This window comes from Gigantopelta aegis, chromosome 9, assembly GCF_016097555.1.
Source record: "Gigantopelta aegis isolate Gae_Host chromosome 9, Gae_host_genome, whole genome shotgun sequence".
Taxonomy (NCBI): Eukaryota; Metazoa; Mollusca; class Gastropoda; order Neomphalida; family Peltospiridae; genus Gigantopelta; species Gigantopelta aegis.
In genome coordinates this window covers 59,455,047-59,469,926 of record NC_054707.1, presented here as the reverse complement: position 1 = coordinate 59,469,926, position 14,880 = coordinate 59,455,047, and the positions used below count along the sequence as shown (strand labels likewise).

Here is a 14,880-nt window from a genome sequence, read left to right as displayed (position 1 = left end):
CCGTTCACGGATTGTCCCAACACAGGAAATGACGTCATCTCGAGTCCCTACGTCGGCTCCATTGTAGCATTTGGGTTAAATCCCTCAAATCAGAAAGACAACAATGCTGGGTAGGATTCGGTTTATTTGGCAACCGTCAAATAAAGGTCCTTGGCTGTGGGCTATGGACCGAACTGGTTGCCGAGTATTAATGACAATTCCTCATCCTGTGTAACCGTCGCAGAAAAGATGAAAAAATAATCAAGAAATAGTTGAGAATTATGTCGTGTGTTGATGGCTTGCTGTTCAATGTGAATGTGGCACGGACTAGCCGTGACCAATGTCACATGACACCAGAATAAAATATCATTGGCTAAACTCCAATTTGACTGGAAAGAAAGGTTAGGGCGTTGTCTAATAGGGTATTCTCTACGACGAATATCCTAAAAACAAACGAAATAACCCATTAATAAAATATTATAAAATAAGTAGCAAATAAAATAAAACATATATACATACAGTGTTATATATTTTTACCCCGTTATATATATATATATATATATATATATACAGTAGAATCTCGTTGGCTCGACCTCGGAAGGGTCGATCATACCGCAACGCTTGAACCAAAAACGAAGTCCCGAGTTTTTTGTCCGGTAAACCCTTATATTAACTGATGATGGGTCGAATACGTCCAGAGTCGTCTGTGTTTTTAGCTATATTTCCCTCGAACTGGTGATATATCAAATATCAAATTGTAAACCACCGAAAAGGACCAACAATTGGCGCGCTTGCGCAGTTGGTTATTACAACCTTTGGATTATAATAATTTAGACGGAACGAGTTATAGATGGATCGGAGAATCGCGACATTAGCCAAGCAATCCTTTCTTTGCCATACCTGTCATGTTGTGTGTTCAGCCAGCAGCTATCGGAAAAAGTCTTTCAAGTACAGCTAGTGTCACGGTGCCTTTTCGATGAACCGTGATACCAATCAAACAATTGGCCTCGGCGGGAAGCGTTATTCTGAACACGTCTACCAGACTAGTTTTCAATGAAACCAGGGTCGAGGTACTCAGCTATCATCACTTCGGCAAGGGCTTTTGCATCACAGGAGTAATTTCTAATAAATCCTTTCACTCTGATATTTTGTCATATAACACATTGATGAAATGTTTAAGTTTGCAGTTAACAAAATAATATGTTAACAGGTCGTTTCGTCCTTATTACTAATTCACCCGAGTCGTTTTGAACAGGGTTGATTCGTACCTCTAACCGAGTCGTTTTGCCCCATGTTTCGATTCGCAATAATTTTTATTTTGTTAATAAAGTACATTTATTCATTGATTTGTCCTATATCCATTGATTTTTAGATGTTACACATTGCATGTTTATATTTACAGATAAAAATAATATTATAATTTTGTTTATTTCCAGTATCATTTACTCAGCCATATACATGAAATACTACAGGCCTTAGATAATATACAGACAATGTATTCACATTAATAATTAATTTATGAACAGTCACACTGCATACTACTGATGTGCTGTGGTTTCTTATTAAATATACTACATACCCAGCTGAGGTTAAACGACTCAGTACAAATGAGATTTGGGGCGAACCAATCCTGGGTGAATAGGACTAAGGGCGAAACAACGGAGAGTTCAAAATGGTTTTAGGGCGAAACGACCCAGATTCGAATAATATGTATCTAATGCTTTCGAGACATTTCGGCCCCGCTACACATTCGGCCCCATAACCCGTCGTTTCGGCCCCGGTTATTGTTGTTTTATAAATCAAATTATTCAGTCACTTGTGTTTTGTTATTAAATTTTATCGTAAGTATTTTAATTTCTTTCTCTCACTCTCTTTTTTTCTTTCTCTCTTTTTGTGATTTTTTTTTTTTTTTTAATTGAACATAATATCCGAGTGTTAAAGAATATCCAACCAACCAAAACTGTAATTAGCTTTGATAATCCAAACATGAAAATGAACTGATTTTCTTGTTTGTGTAAATACAATTTAATAAATTGCAATAAATTGTTTTGCGTTTGTTCTACCATGTAGACCCTTCCCATAATAGGGGCGCTTTACATGTGGCTAGAATTGGAACCACTGATGTTTGACGTCAGTAGGGGTTACATGTGTACAGAAATTAAGTACGATCACAAAGAATGTTTTCCATGCGGAGCACTCACTCAGGGTTTGGAGTCGGTATCTGGATTAAAAATTCCATTCCTCGACTGGGATCCGAACCCAGTACCCACCAGCCTGAAGACCGATGGCTTAATCACTGCGCCACTGAGGCCGGTAGGTAAATTTAAAGTAGCATCATTAAAACATGTTCTAGTTCTGTTCAGTTCAACTTTATTTTCGTGCTTATATCCCATTAAAGTTCAACCAAGTTGTCCTGGACACACATCTCAGTGTTCTAGCATTTAAAAGAAACAGCAAAAACACATATGGATGCACAGTTCCTGAACCTAGTCTGAGTTGTTTGTGATAGCATCGTGGCTTAGGTAAGTTCTGTCTTGTATCACTCTCTACCACTTGAATCGTTCGTGAAACAATGTTAAAACGTAATATACAAACATGAAAGTCTAAACATACTAAACGTAAGTTTCGCTTCCTTATTTTATCACCATATCATTCATCAGTGATATTCTACATGAACGCGATGATGTACATGTTTATGTGTGTGCGTGTCACGGTGTATAATATGTATGTAGGCCTATTGTATGTATGCGCACGTGTGCGTGTGTGCACGCACGCGCACGCAATGAATGTTATTCGACAAATTAATGTTAATAAAAGTGTATTTTATTTATATTATTACCGGTGTTACTATACCAAATACAGCATATATCTGTATACACGAACACTAGATCGCCGTATATTGCATTAGGGGCCGAACATGTACTGGGGCCGAAACGTCCTGACACCTATCTAATTCAACTTTCTAACTTATGTTACAGAAATATTTGATGTTGACCGAATGGTTCGGTCAAACTACCCTATGGGTCGAACACTTTCTCGAGCACCGACGGGGTTCGAGCCAACGAGATTCAACTGTGTGTATATATATATATATATATATATATATATATATATATATATATATATATATATATATATATATATATATATATATAAACCATCGCTGCTGCTACTGGATCAAAAAAAGGTGTTCCCCCTTGCCCCACCCTTCCCCCTCCCCTTCTTACGCCAATGTAGTATACTGCATTATGAAATGGTACTTTGGCTTGCGAAGATGCATTCATCACTGATGTTGGTCTAGAATTTATTTCAGTAGTTGTGCTCTTCACCACATTTTTACAACTATTCCAAATTGTTTGGATCGAAGTATTTACAAATACTGGGGAACTCCGTGACACAATTTTAACACAAAATTGAAAGTAATGTAGTGTACTGTGCACATTAAGTCAATACTTTTCTCAAAAACCACCACTCTCTGTGTCCGTTCGAACTAAAAGTAATAATACTGTGTATCTGATGCGGAAATGATTTTTGTCATTAATTAGTGAACTTAGCTGATAAGCACGAAAAGTCTACATCGAATTAAGCAAATGTTTGATCCTCACATTAGCCAGTTGGCTAATGGAGGTCGAAGGTCATCTAATATTGTGTAAATCTCCAGAAATGCAAAACGTGTACGATTTATTGAAACCATGTGTATTTTAATGGGGGTTTTAGTCACTACACTGCATTGTACACATCATACACACACTGGGTTTTAAGTCAATACTTGTGGACAGTTCATCGGGGGCGTGCGCAGGAAATTTTGCAGGGTGGGGGGTTCGAGGTTTTGAATTTTGACAAATTGACCCCTTCTAGGGCTATTCTGAGGTGTTTTCTGCTGGCTAGCCGAGCTGCTTTCACAGGAATGTAAAAAATCGGGATGTGAAAAAAAAATTCGCCGTGAGGGGGGGGGGGGTTCGACCCCACCCCCCCCCCCCCCTGCGCACGCACCTGCTCATTAAGTGCCCCAAGTCCAGGCAGCGAATGTTTCGCTAACGTTTGCGAACTATTTGATTGGTTGCCGAAGTGGTAATTCGGTTTATGTGCGTAGCATAAGAATCAGACTTGCGAACGTTAGCGACAAGTGGTTGACTGAACTTTCGCCATATAAAAACGTGCGGCTGTCAATTAAGGTTTGAGAAATTGACATCATTCAGTGTCATTGTAATTCTCATCATTGAATTTTATTAACATCGATTGTAACATTTGTTATGAATCATAGTTTTAGGCTCGTATGTCAAATATTATTAAAATAGCAACAGATTCAAATTTATAAGTAAAAAATTCATCGCCTAACAGGAGTGAAATAAGTACAATGAGCTTCGCATCTGTTTTAACATAAAAGTTTGAATCTCAGGCACAGCGGAAGTAAGTAGACATTGAGGGCGCTGACCGAGATCTAGGGCGCAAATATATACTGGTAATATTCTCTCTCTCTCTCACTCTCTCTCTCTCTCTCTCTCTCTCTCTCTCTCTCTCTCTCTCTCTCTCTCTCTCTCTCTCTCTCTCTCTCTCTCTCTCTCTCTCTCTCTCTCTCATGTTTTATTACAAATATTTTTGATTCATAATTATTTGCCCCCCCCCCCCAATAATTAAAAATCAAGGCTCCACTGTGCCTGAATCTGTTGTATACATTTTTTTACAGAAGGTGGCAGATATCCATATATTAATGTGAGCAAAATATTAAAGTTACTCCCCAAATGTTTTGGTGCAATGCCATATATACAGTTATGTTATCGTTTTTGGGGTACTAGCACAATCTATACACCAGTATATAGGCCTACTTAAATTGCTAATCATCTCTATAGATCGTTTGATGGCACATATTTAACTGACAAACTGTTTACCAACAGATTAAATTGGGGTTACGGTTATGGGTTAGGGTCAAGGTTATAAAAGTTAGAGATAGAAATGAATGAATGAATAAATGAATTAATGTTTATCGACAGCCTAAAACAAAAAATACAGATTGGCTTTTGAGTGTCAAACAAAGGTAAACTTGTATATCAATATGATTATTGGTTGTAGATAGAATCACACTTAAATTAGTTAGGATTAAGGTTAGGTTAGGGATAGGATTAAAATTATGGTCAAGAACATTGTTTGGTTATATGTGTAGGTTATAGGTCATAGTTTATAGTATGGTAGCCTAGGGATAGGGTTTAGATTAGAGTTTACGGTAGGGTAGCCTAGGGATAGGGTTAGTTTGAGGTCAAAGTTAGGGATAAGATTACAGTTAGGGTTAAGGTTAGAGATAGGGTAATATTAAAAATAAGGTTAAGGATTTGAACAGTGTTGGCAAAGGTCTGGATACCATATCTACATGCTCATGAATGTTCATGTAAAAAATGTATAAAGAATTTTTTTTTTTTATTCCAGACTGCCCATAGTTCAGAGTTGCAGTTATTCCTTCATTCCACCAATCATCGCACTGATGACGACAAAACAGTGGAGCTGCCCATACACAGACACATCGTGTAGGAACAGACATAAAAAATAAACAGCATGCTGTTACTAGTCCCCTACTGGTCCAACCGGAGGGGACTATAGGTTTCATCTCTGCCTTTTTGTCTGTCTGTCTGTCCCACATGGGGTTTTTTTCACAATGCCTTGATATATTGAGCTGAAATGAAGGAAATGTTTTATTTAATGATGCACTCAACACATTTTATTTACAGTTATATGGCGGCAGACATATGGTTAAGGACCACACAGATATTGAGAGAGGAAATCCGCTGTCGCCACTTCATGGGCTACTCTTTTCGATTAACAGCAAGGGATCTTTTATATGCACAGACAGGATAACACATACCACAGCATTTGATATACCAGTTGTGTTGCACTGGCTAGAGCGAGAAATAGCCCAGTGGGTCCACCAACGGGGATCGATCCCAGACCAACCGCGCTTCAAGTGAACGCTTTACCACTGGGCTACGTCCCGTCCTGAGCTAAAATGATGTCTATATTATCATGTTCTGTTACAGACTAAGTTTTACTTTCATGACCATTTACCCATTTGTCACAGAGCTATGGTCCTTGAACATAGGAGATATGAAAATTTGTTTCCAGATTTTTGTTTGGCAATGTTTGAAGAAATTGAGATGAAATTTTGTATATAGCTTTATCAAGTTTCCCTTTTATGGAGATTTTCCCATTTTTAAAAGAGTTATGGCCCTTGAATTCGGGAGATATGACAATGTGTTGGGTCCAGTAGGGGATATGTATTGCTTTAGCAGTCTCTCAGAATGCTTGTTATTTTTAATTCTCTTTACACTATTTGAAATGTGACAACAGATATCATATGTACTGTAAGGTATTCTTAATTCATGAGGATTTTAGATGGTTGTTGATTATGCTTGTGGTGAGAGTTTAGCAAAAAAAAAATTTCTTCATATATTTTCTGGGGGAGCATGACTCGATCCCCTATAAACTTTGATCACCATAGTCTAAACTCCTTTCTGCTAAAAGTCATGCACACACACCTGTACTTCCGGTAGCATAGCTGGGTGTATACTACCAAGTCCAATCCCATAGATGACAATAGTAACATATGTGGCTAAAATTCCTACCTGCAGTGTATCAATCGACATAAATGCCATGGATATAAATACTACTACCCATCACCCTTAAAGTGAATCAGAAAAAAATGGGGGTCAAGCTGCACATTTCTGAGATAATGGGTAGTGTCTATGACTACCCTAGTTCCGCATGAAATGCGAGTATTTTTTTTTACAGGTACCCCTTACATGTTTCAAGCTCAAGGCTACTTGACACAGTGGTACTAGATGAAATAAAATTGCATACATTTTTTGCCCAGATGAAACTATTTGTTTTACAATCAACACACTCACATTTATCACCAATGGCAGGACTTGTGATGTTCGAACTTTGACCCAGCCAGTATGTGCTATCCTGTCTATGGGATGGTGCATATTAAAGATCCCTTACTGCTAATCAAAAAGAGTAGCCCATGAAGTGGCGACAGAAGGTTTCTTCCCGCAATATCCGTGTGGTTCTTAACCATATATCTGACACCATATAACAGTAATTAAATGTGTTGAGTGCGTCATTAAATAAAACATCCTTCTTCTTCATACCTGTATTATGAAATGAGATTTAACCTATGCAATTCAATGGTAATTTGCAAAGAAACTATTTTTCATTTACTTATATGCCAATTCAAGCAAACAGGCTGTATATTTCCAAAGAATCAGTTTCCACAGCAATAACCATATATAGGTAAATCAATGTATGATACATATTTAGATACTTAAAATAGGTAGATAGGTTTTATATGTTGGCTATGTTTATGAATATAGAGTCTAAAAAAATATATTTTTTCAAATTAATTACCAAAGATTATATGCGGAATCAATTAATAGGTAGTTTATTTATGAGATTTAAATATGAATTATGAGAAAAAAATGTTAGTTATGAGAAATAAATGTGAAAATAGGGAAATATTGCATTTTCAAACAGGATAATGCATCTTGATGAATGGTTCTTCCAGTTTTGTTTAGCTCCCATGACATATCATTCTGCTGTTATGAACAATCTAGGTTGCTTGCCATTGTTGCTAATGTATACTAGTATTTTGTTTTCAGATAATCAAACCTTACCAGAATATGGCAGCTCGGATCACAAAGCAATGTGGCATGCAAGAATTTCCGAGGTATTTAAGGAATACATTTAGTAAATTAAGAGATTTTCCCTTGAATTAATTCAACAGATACAGTTTTGTACAATGATTTTCCCCAATTTTCATTTTTAAATTTGTTGAAATACATGTATCTGCAGAAATATTAGGTTTATTTTGATAGTTTGGCAGCTATAAATAGCAACTACATATAATTAATAACTTTTAAACAACATATTAACAGGGGAGGATGCAGAATTAAAAAGGGTACGTATACATTCAGTATTCAGAGAGAGGTGCAATATTTAAAATGAGCACCAACAGTATTCAAAAGTATACAAGTGCATACATTATCAAGATTTCTACAGATGGTACGAAGTTAAAAATTATGTACCCTTATGTTCTTTTCTTTACAGGTGTCTGGTGCATTTCTTATAGTCTCTGTTTTTCACCTGGATCCATGTTAGGATGTCATTAAATAAATATTATTTTCTTTACAGGTTTCTGGAGCATTGCATCATGGTTTCACCTGCGACTATGCCTCATGTTAAATAGATATTCTTTTCTTTACAGGTTTCAGGTGCATTGCTTGTAGCCTCTGTGTTTCAAGTTGTGATTGGGTTCAGTGGACTGCTGGGATTGTTGCTCAGATTCATCGGGCCACTGACAATAGCCCCAACTATTGCTCTCATTGGTTTATCCTTGTTTTCAGCAGCTGCTGATAAAGCATCCAAGCAATGGTGGATTGCTTTGCTGTAAGTCTTTTTAAACTGCTCTCATTGGTTTATCTTTGTCTTAGCAGCTATTGATAAAGCATCCAAACAATGGTGGATTGCCTTGGTGTAAGTATTTATGGCCACATACCACAATTGTTTACATTATATATTTCTATATAGCATTAGTAGGCTATAGCACTTTTCAGTATCAGTAGGCACCTTTGTCTGCCTGGTGGCAACATACCCCGAAAAGGACAACCCCTGTTGTCCAGCTCTTTCTCCCAGGATATTTCTTTAAACAAACACACCCACTAAACCTGATCAAAGTATACCCATTCTACACAAAAAGTTCTACATTGGAATTATCACAAAAAAAGACTTCAGTGTTAACAAGTTACACATGTTTGCAAACTATACATGCTCTCTCCTGTCAGCTTCAGTCTAATGGTTGCTACTTCAAAGCTGTCTGCCCTGAAATATTCACAGTCAATCTGCCGACTACTTGCGCAGATATATTTCCAGGTTTGGTCAACCAAATGGAAAAATAACTGCTCTACAATCCAGTCCCAAAAGGGAAGATAACTGTGATCAACCTTAAATGGGAAGATCTGTGGCCTTACAAACTGCTTTACAATTTACCAGCCTCGGTGCTATAGTGGTTAAGCCATCGGACTTAGGTAGCAGAGCGGATTATTTTAACATGCTCATATACCACTAAGGTTCTGAGCATGTCTATGGGTCCTGTCTCTGGATAGCCAGGGGCATGACTTGGGACAGAAGTTGAAAATGGGCAGAATTTTGAAAATAGCAGTTAGTAAAAAAAGTTAATAGAATTTGTTTGTTTTTTTAAATTAAATAAAAAGTTACAAACCAAAAATAAAAAGAATTGACTGCTCGGCTGAATATTTATATAATTTGGAGCATTTTAGAAGGACAGTCCAAAAATAAATAAGAGAAAGAAGAGAGGATCGGACTATTTAATAACATTAAAAAAAAAAAAGTAAGTTAGACATAAAATTTTGAACGGAGGTCTAAAAGTTTAAAGTCCAATCTATATGGTCCGGGCCGGGGGGGGGGGGGGGGGGGGAGTTTAAGGTGAGCGGAATTTGGAATATGTATGTATATATATATATATATTAATCCTTTTTTAGTACTATTCTGTTCAAGAAAACAGCCATGCAACAACTTATTGAATAAGGTGATATTTTATTTTTCAGCACGGTTGTTCTGATAGTTATTTTTTCTCAGTACTTGAGAAAGGTTAATGTTCCCTGTTGTCAGTTTGTGAAAGGGGCTGGCTGTAAGAAGAGTCGTATACCACTATTCAACCTTTTTCCAGTGAGTATTAATCATAATAGCTGGTTTTGATGACATTTTGTATGGTTATTCTGTAGTAGATATTCCTATACATAACGTGTAAAGATTACACACACTGTAAAGATTACATTTCACTGTTAATACATTATTTAAAGTGACAGGTAGTTTTAAAACACTATACATTTTTCACCATTAGAGCCATTTTTAATAATTAAAGATCAGACATTAGTTACATTTTATTGTTTAGATTATCCATTTCCATACATCAGAAATATTTCTGGTCATTCTAATGTCTTTAATACCATGAAATGCATTTTTCATTTCTTAAATGTTTTTAATGCACAATCTCTGAGAAATAACGGTTATGGAGACATACTCTTGTCTATTTTTAAAGGTATTTCCCTATTTCAGTCTCACATACTCTTGTTTCACTCTGTTGTAACTTTATATAAATGTGCTACAGGTTTACAAACTTAGTGCCCATTTACAAGGCTTGAAACTAGGGTCTGTGATTTCAAAGTTGTTTGTAAAACATGGTGTCTAAAGTAGTTTGTGTACCAAATTAATATAAATAATTAATTAATAGGGTTAAATCAAGACCTTAAATTTGAGAGAGAAGCAAAGGCAGATACTAAAAATGTCACATATTAATGCCAATGTTATTTAATAGGCTTTGGCTTAGAGGCAGCTATCACAACTGTGTACAGCCATTATGAGTTCTTTTCCAGAACAAGGTATGCTAAATGCATCAAGTTTCTGTCACATTTTTGCATGCTATTCTTTGGTTGGTTGAATAAAAGTTCACCTGACATGACTTTTCTTTGGGATTTGCAAAATATCTTTATGGAATGAAAAGTAAGCACAGCTCATTTTTAGATGTAATTGCAATCGAAGGGAATTTGTTAAATTAGAAATTATGTATATACAGTAAAACCCCTCGAAACCAAATAAAATGTTAAGTTATAAGAGGTATCCAGTTTAGAGAGGTTAAATTGTGTACAAATTATTAAAAATGGACTGTTAAAACATCCAGTTTTGGGGGAATATTGGTTTACAGAGGATCCTGTTTTGAGAGGTTTCACTGGACTTGGCTTTTTCTAAAGTTTGTATTATGTACCATTTTGATTCTTCTCTACGTTTCCAGGTTTTGATAGCCATCTTGGTAGCCTGGCTTATCTGTGTGGCTTTGACTGCTGGTGGGGCTTTGACTAATGATCCAGATGGGTGGGGATACAAAGCTAGGACAGACATCCGATCTGATGTTCTACACAAGTCAAGCTGGTTTCGCTTCCCTTACCCAGGTATTTCTTTTGAGGTCTTGGTGAAGAAACTCTTGAGATGGGCATGAAGGGATGGATGGTTGCACACACATATAGGAATACACATGGAAAAAGAGAAAATGAAGGAGGGAGATTAAGAGAGAGTGTGATTGTGAGTATGTGGAGGCGGGACATAGCCTTGTGGTAAAGCACTCGCTTGATGCACAGTCGGTCTAAGATCGATCCCCGTTGGTGGGCCCATTAGGCTATTTGTTGTTCCAGCCAGTGCACTATGACTGGTATATGAAATACTGGTATGTGCTATCCTGTCAATAGGATGGTGCATATAAAAGATCTCTTGCTTTCCTTTGTAAAACTATATTGAATTACCAAATCTACCAAATGTTTGACATCCAATAGCCGATAATTAATACATCAATGTGCTCTAGTGGTGTCGTTAAACAAAGAAAACAAAACAAACTGAGTGTGTGTGTGTGAGAGAGGGGATGAGAGAAAGGACAGGATGCTTGAGAGAAACCGAGAAAGAGAGTTAAAGTTTGTTTTGTTTAACAACACCACCAGAGCACACTGATTAATTAGGCTATTGGATGTCAAACATTTGGTAATTCTGACATGTAGTCATCAGAGGAAACCCACTACATTTTTCCTAAAGAAGCAATGGATCTTTTATATGCACTTTCCCACAGACAGGAAAGCACATACTACAGCCTTTCACCAGTTGTGGTGCACTGGTTGAAAAGAGAAAAATGGATCCACTGAGGTGGTTTGATCAGAAAGAGTGAGTAAGAGAGAGAGAAAGATATGCAGAAATTAACTGAGAAATATTAGGGGGAGTGAGAGACAGAGAGAGAGACAGATAGACAGAGAGATAGACACAGAGAGAGTGAGAGTGAGAGAGAGAGAGAGAGAGAGAGAGAGAGAGAGAGAGAGAGAGAGAGAGACAGAACTGATATATATTTTTACATATTTCTAAATGCTTTTTATATATATTTACTTCAGGCCAGTGGGGCTTACCCACAGTGAGTTTGGCCGGAGTGTTTGGGATGCTGGCCGGAGTGATAGCCTCCATCATAGAATCTATTGGTGATTACTACGCATGTGCAAGACTGTCTGGTGCACCGCCACCTCCTGGGAGTGCCATTAGTCGAGGTACAAAAGTCTTTTAATGTAATATCATGGCTGGGCATTTTCTAAGCTATCTTGGGTCACACCACACAGATGTCATCTGCCATTTAAATCCATATTAAATTGCCCAACTTCAAATGAAGATTACCAATAGAGCAGGTTCTCATTGGCACTAACAACATACACCATTGTGAACATACATTATATAAGCATTTATTTTTACTCCAAAATTGAGAACATTTTCTTCTCTGTGTTTTTCTATATGACCGCATTTGGCTGCAGTACTGGTCCAAACAGCTGGTTCATTAACCCATTCACACCGATCGGCTCTTCCACTATACACCCACATCCCCAAAAGTCAATGCCCAATATTACATGGGCAAAATTCAGCCAGAAGGCTCGCCATTTAAAAAGAACAATTGTTTTAATTCTTCCCCAATTGCTAGAAGTGAATATGTGAACCATAACATATGTTACAATTAGGAACTACAGTGGATCGTGATAAATGAACTCTCACCCAGAAGTGAACTGTGTAATGAGACCTTAGTGCTACGAAATCGTAAAACCATTGTATGCTGTAGTGATGTCATAGCCGACGATGGTTTCACAATTTCATAGTGCTAAGATAGCTTCGAAAATCCCTAGTCTGCTTAGCGCTACGAAATCGTAAAACCATTGTAGGCTATATTATTTTTGTTCATATTGTTAAAACTAAATGAAATACACTTGCAGGAAGTGTCAGGAGTAAACATACCACTGGGTACAATGTTTCAGTCTACATTAATTAGACATCAGTAATCCTAGGTTAATTTAATTATATAAATTTACATAACCCATGACTTACCTAATTGATTACCTCAATCTTACGTTTAGTTTTAGGACATTATCTCCAGTTGTCATTGGCGCAATCATTAAAAAAACAAATTCACCTCAGCTTTTTAGTGAGCAACTGGTTTAGACTGGTCAAAAGTTAACTTCACTATTGCAATGACACAGGTATGCAATGGTGATCAATAAAATATGCTGCAGTATTTGACTTGATACAGATGACCACTTGTCAGGACATCCAGAAGCAACACCAAAGGATTAAAAACTTCCAAAATGTTGAAGACAAATAACAGCAGAAAATACATTGGAAATACAAACCATCATAAACAACATCAACATATATGTACTATGTATAACAATGCATTAGAAACACGGGTACATAATAGAAGGAACAATAGCACATATTTATAGGATATTAAACAAGCTTCCATTTTGTATCATGTTATGTCCCGGGTGAACTAATTTTCAATTGTCACGAGGGAAATGGTAGCGAGTTTAATATACTATTTATTACCCATAATCAATCTTAATTTATATCACTCATCTCGTTTCGTTGACGTTCCTGTAAGGTTGTGCGCCAATTGATAACATCGTGTGACGTCAAAAGTGTTACGTCCCACTTGGCGTTCTAGTAGGACGTATCACTTTGATATGTACCAAGATATTTTTAACTATATGGGTAATAATATGAATATTTAAATACATTTTGGTAAGAAAGTTGAATCAGTGATAACTTAATACATCATAATTATTTTAACAAACATACAATAACATCAACAACAAAGATACATCTTAGTCTTGTATGTTTGTATGTATGTATGTATAAAATGTATGGGAGACCAGTTACTTTGTACTGAATGTGTTTACCCTCTGAAAATAAAGAATTATATTATTAAAACAAAAACCTCATCAGATAAATGGTATCTAATTGTCATGCATATTGTATGTAATCTTTAAATACTAAGCATTAACTTTTAGGAATAGGTACTGAGGGCATTACATGTATCTTGGCTGGTGCATGGGGTACCGGTGGAGGAAATACATCATACAGTGAAAATATTGGTGCTATTGGAATCACTAAGGTATGAAATAACTTTTTAAAATACTGGCCAGGGAGTTTCAAAGCTATCTTAGTGCTATGAAGTCGTAAAACCATCGTAGGCTATGACATCATTACATCACACACCATAGTGGCATCATAGCCTAGAATGGTTTTACTATTTTGTAGCACTAAGATGGCTTCCAAAATATGGGCCCTGAACCTGTTGGTGCAACTTGTACTTGAATAAATATGCCATTAGGAATATGGTTATATACTGGTATAGGGATCAACATTAATGTTGGCCCAATAGCTTGATGTTCATTTTACAATTGTTCGGTCTGTTACATGGCCATGATGTTTCATATTATTTTGATATCATCTGCAACTGTGATGGTCTTATTGACCAAGTATAATATGAAAAGTGATGACATTATTCTCGGCTATCATTAATTTTAAAAGTATTTCAAAATCATTATGACTGAGCAATACCTGACAATTGTTATTATCAGTGCTCAACCTAGCAAGCAAATTCAGTTTACATAGAGAATAACTAGTCAATGACATAGGATATCGGCTTTATCCTGTGAAGGTAAGAATGGGAAATTTCCCATTCAGCCTGAACAGGATAAAGCTGATATTCTAGTTATTATCTTTATCCTGCAGTGCATAAAAAATTAAGGGGAAAAGCTATTATTGCTGTTATTTCAGCCACATTGTACAATGACCTACAGATCAAATGAGCGATTTTGTAATGTAAAGTCGACTGTCATAATCTGCTAGTATAGTTTATGGATTTGCTTTAATCAGTCATCATAATCGGCCAACACAAACAGCGATTGCACGATAATAGACAATAATTCTATGCAAAATGCTACATTTAATTATGTTGCCTGGAATGGAAGCATAACAGCTGTT

The 14,880-nt window shown here is 36.5% G+C and overlaps 1 protein-coding gene across 4 annotated transcripts in view; it reads left to right on the top strand.

Annotated features, from left to right (window-relative positions):
• Positions 1-14,880, top strand: part of LOC121380652 (solute carrier family 23 member 1-like) — a 52,291-nt gene that overhangs the window by 24,594 nt on the left and 12,817 nt on the right. For 3 of the 4 annotated variants that reach the window (XM_041509579.1, XM_041509580.1, XM_041509577.1), the window contains exons 4-10: positions 5,401-5,498; positions 7,626-7,693; positions 8,231-8,412; positions 9,591-9,711; positions 10,835-10,991; positions 11,970-12,119; positions 13,902-14,005. In XM_041509579.1, coding sequence (XP_041365513.1) covers positions 5,401-5,498; positions 7,626-7,693; positions 8,231-8,412; positions 9,591-9,711; positions 10,835-10,991; positions 11,970-12,119; positions 13,902-14,005 — 880 coding nt within the window. Of the gene's footprint in view, positions 1-902; positions 1,050-5,400; positions 5,499-7,625; positions 7,694-8,230; positions 8,413-9,590; positions 9,712-10,834; positions 10,992-11,969; positions 12,120-13,901; positions 14,006-14,880 lie in introns of those variants that run through there. The other variant, XM_041509581.1, reaches the window with a different exon arrangement.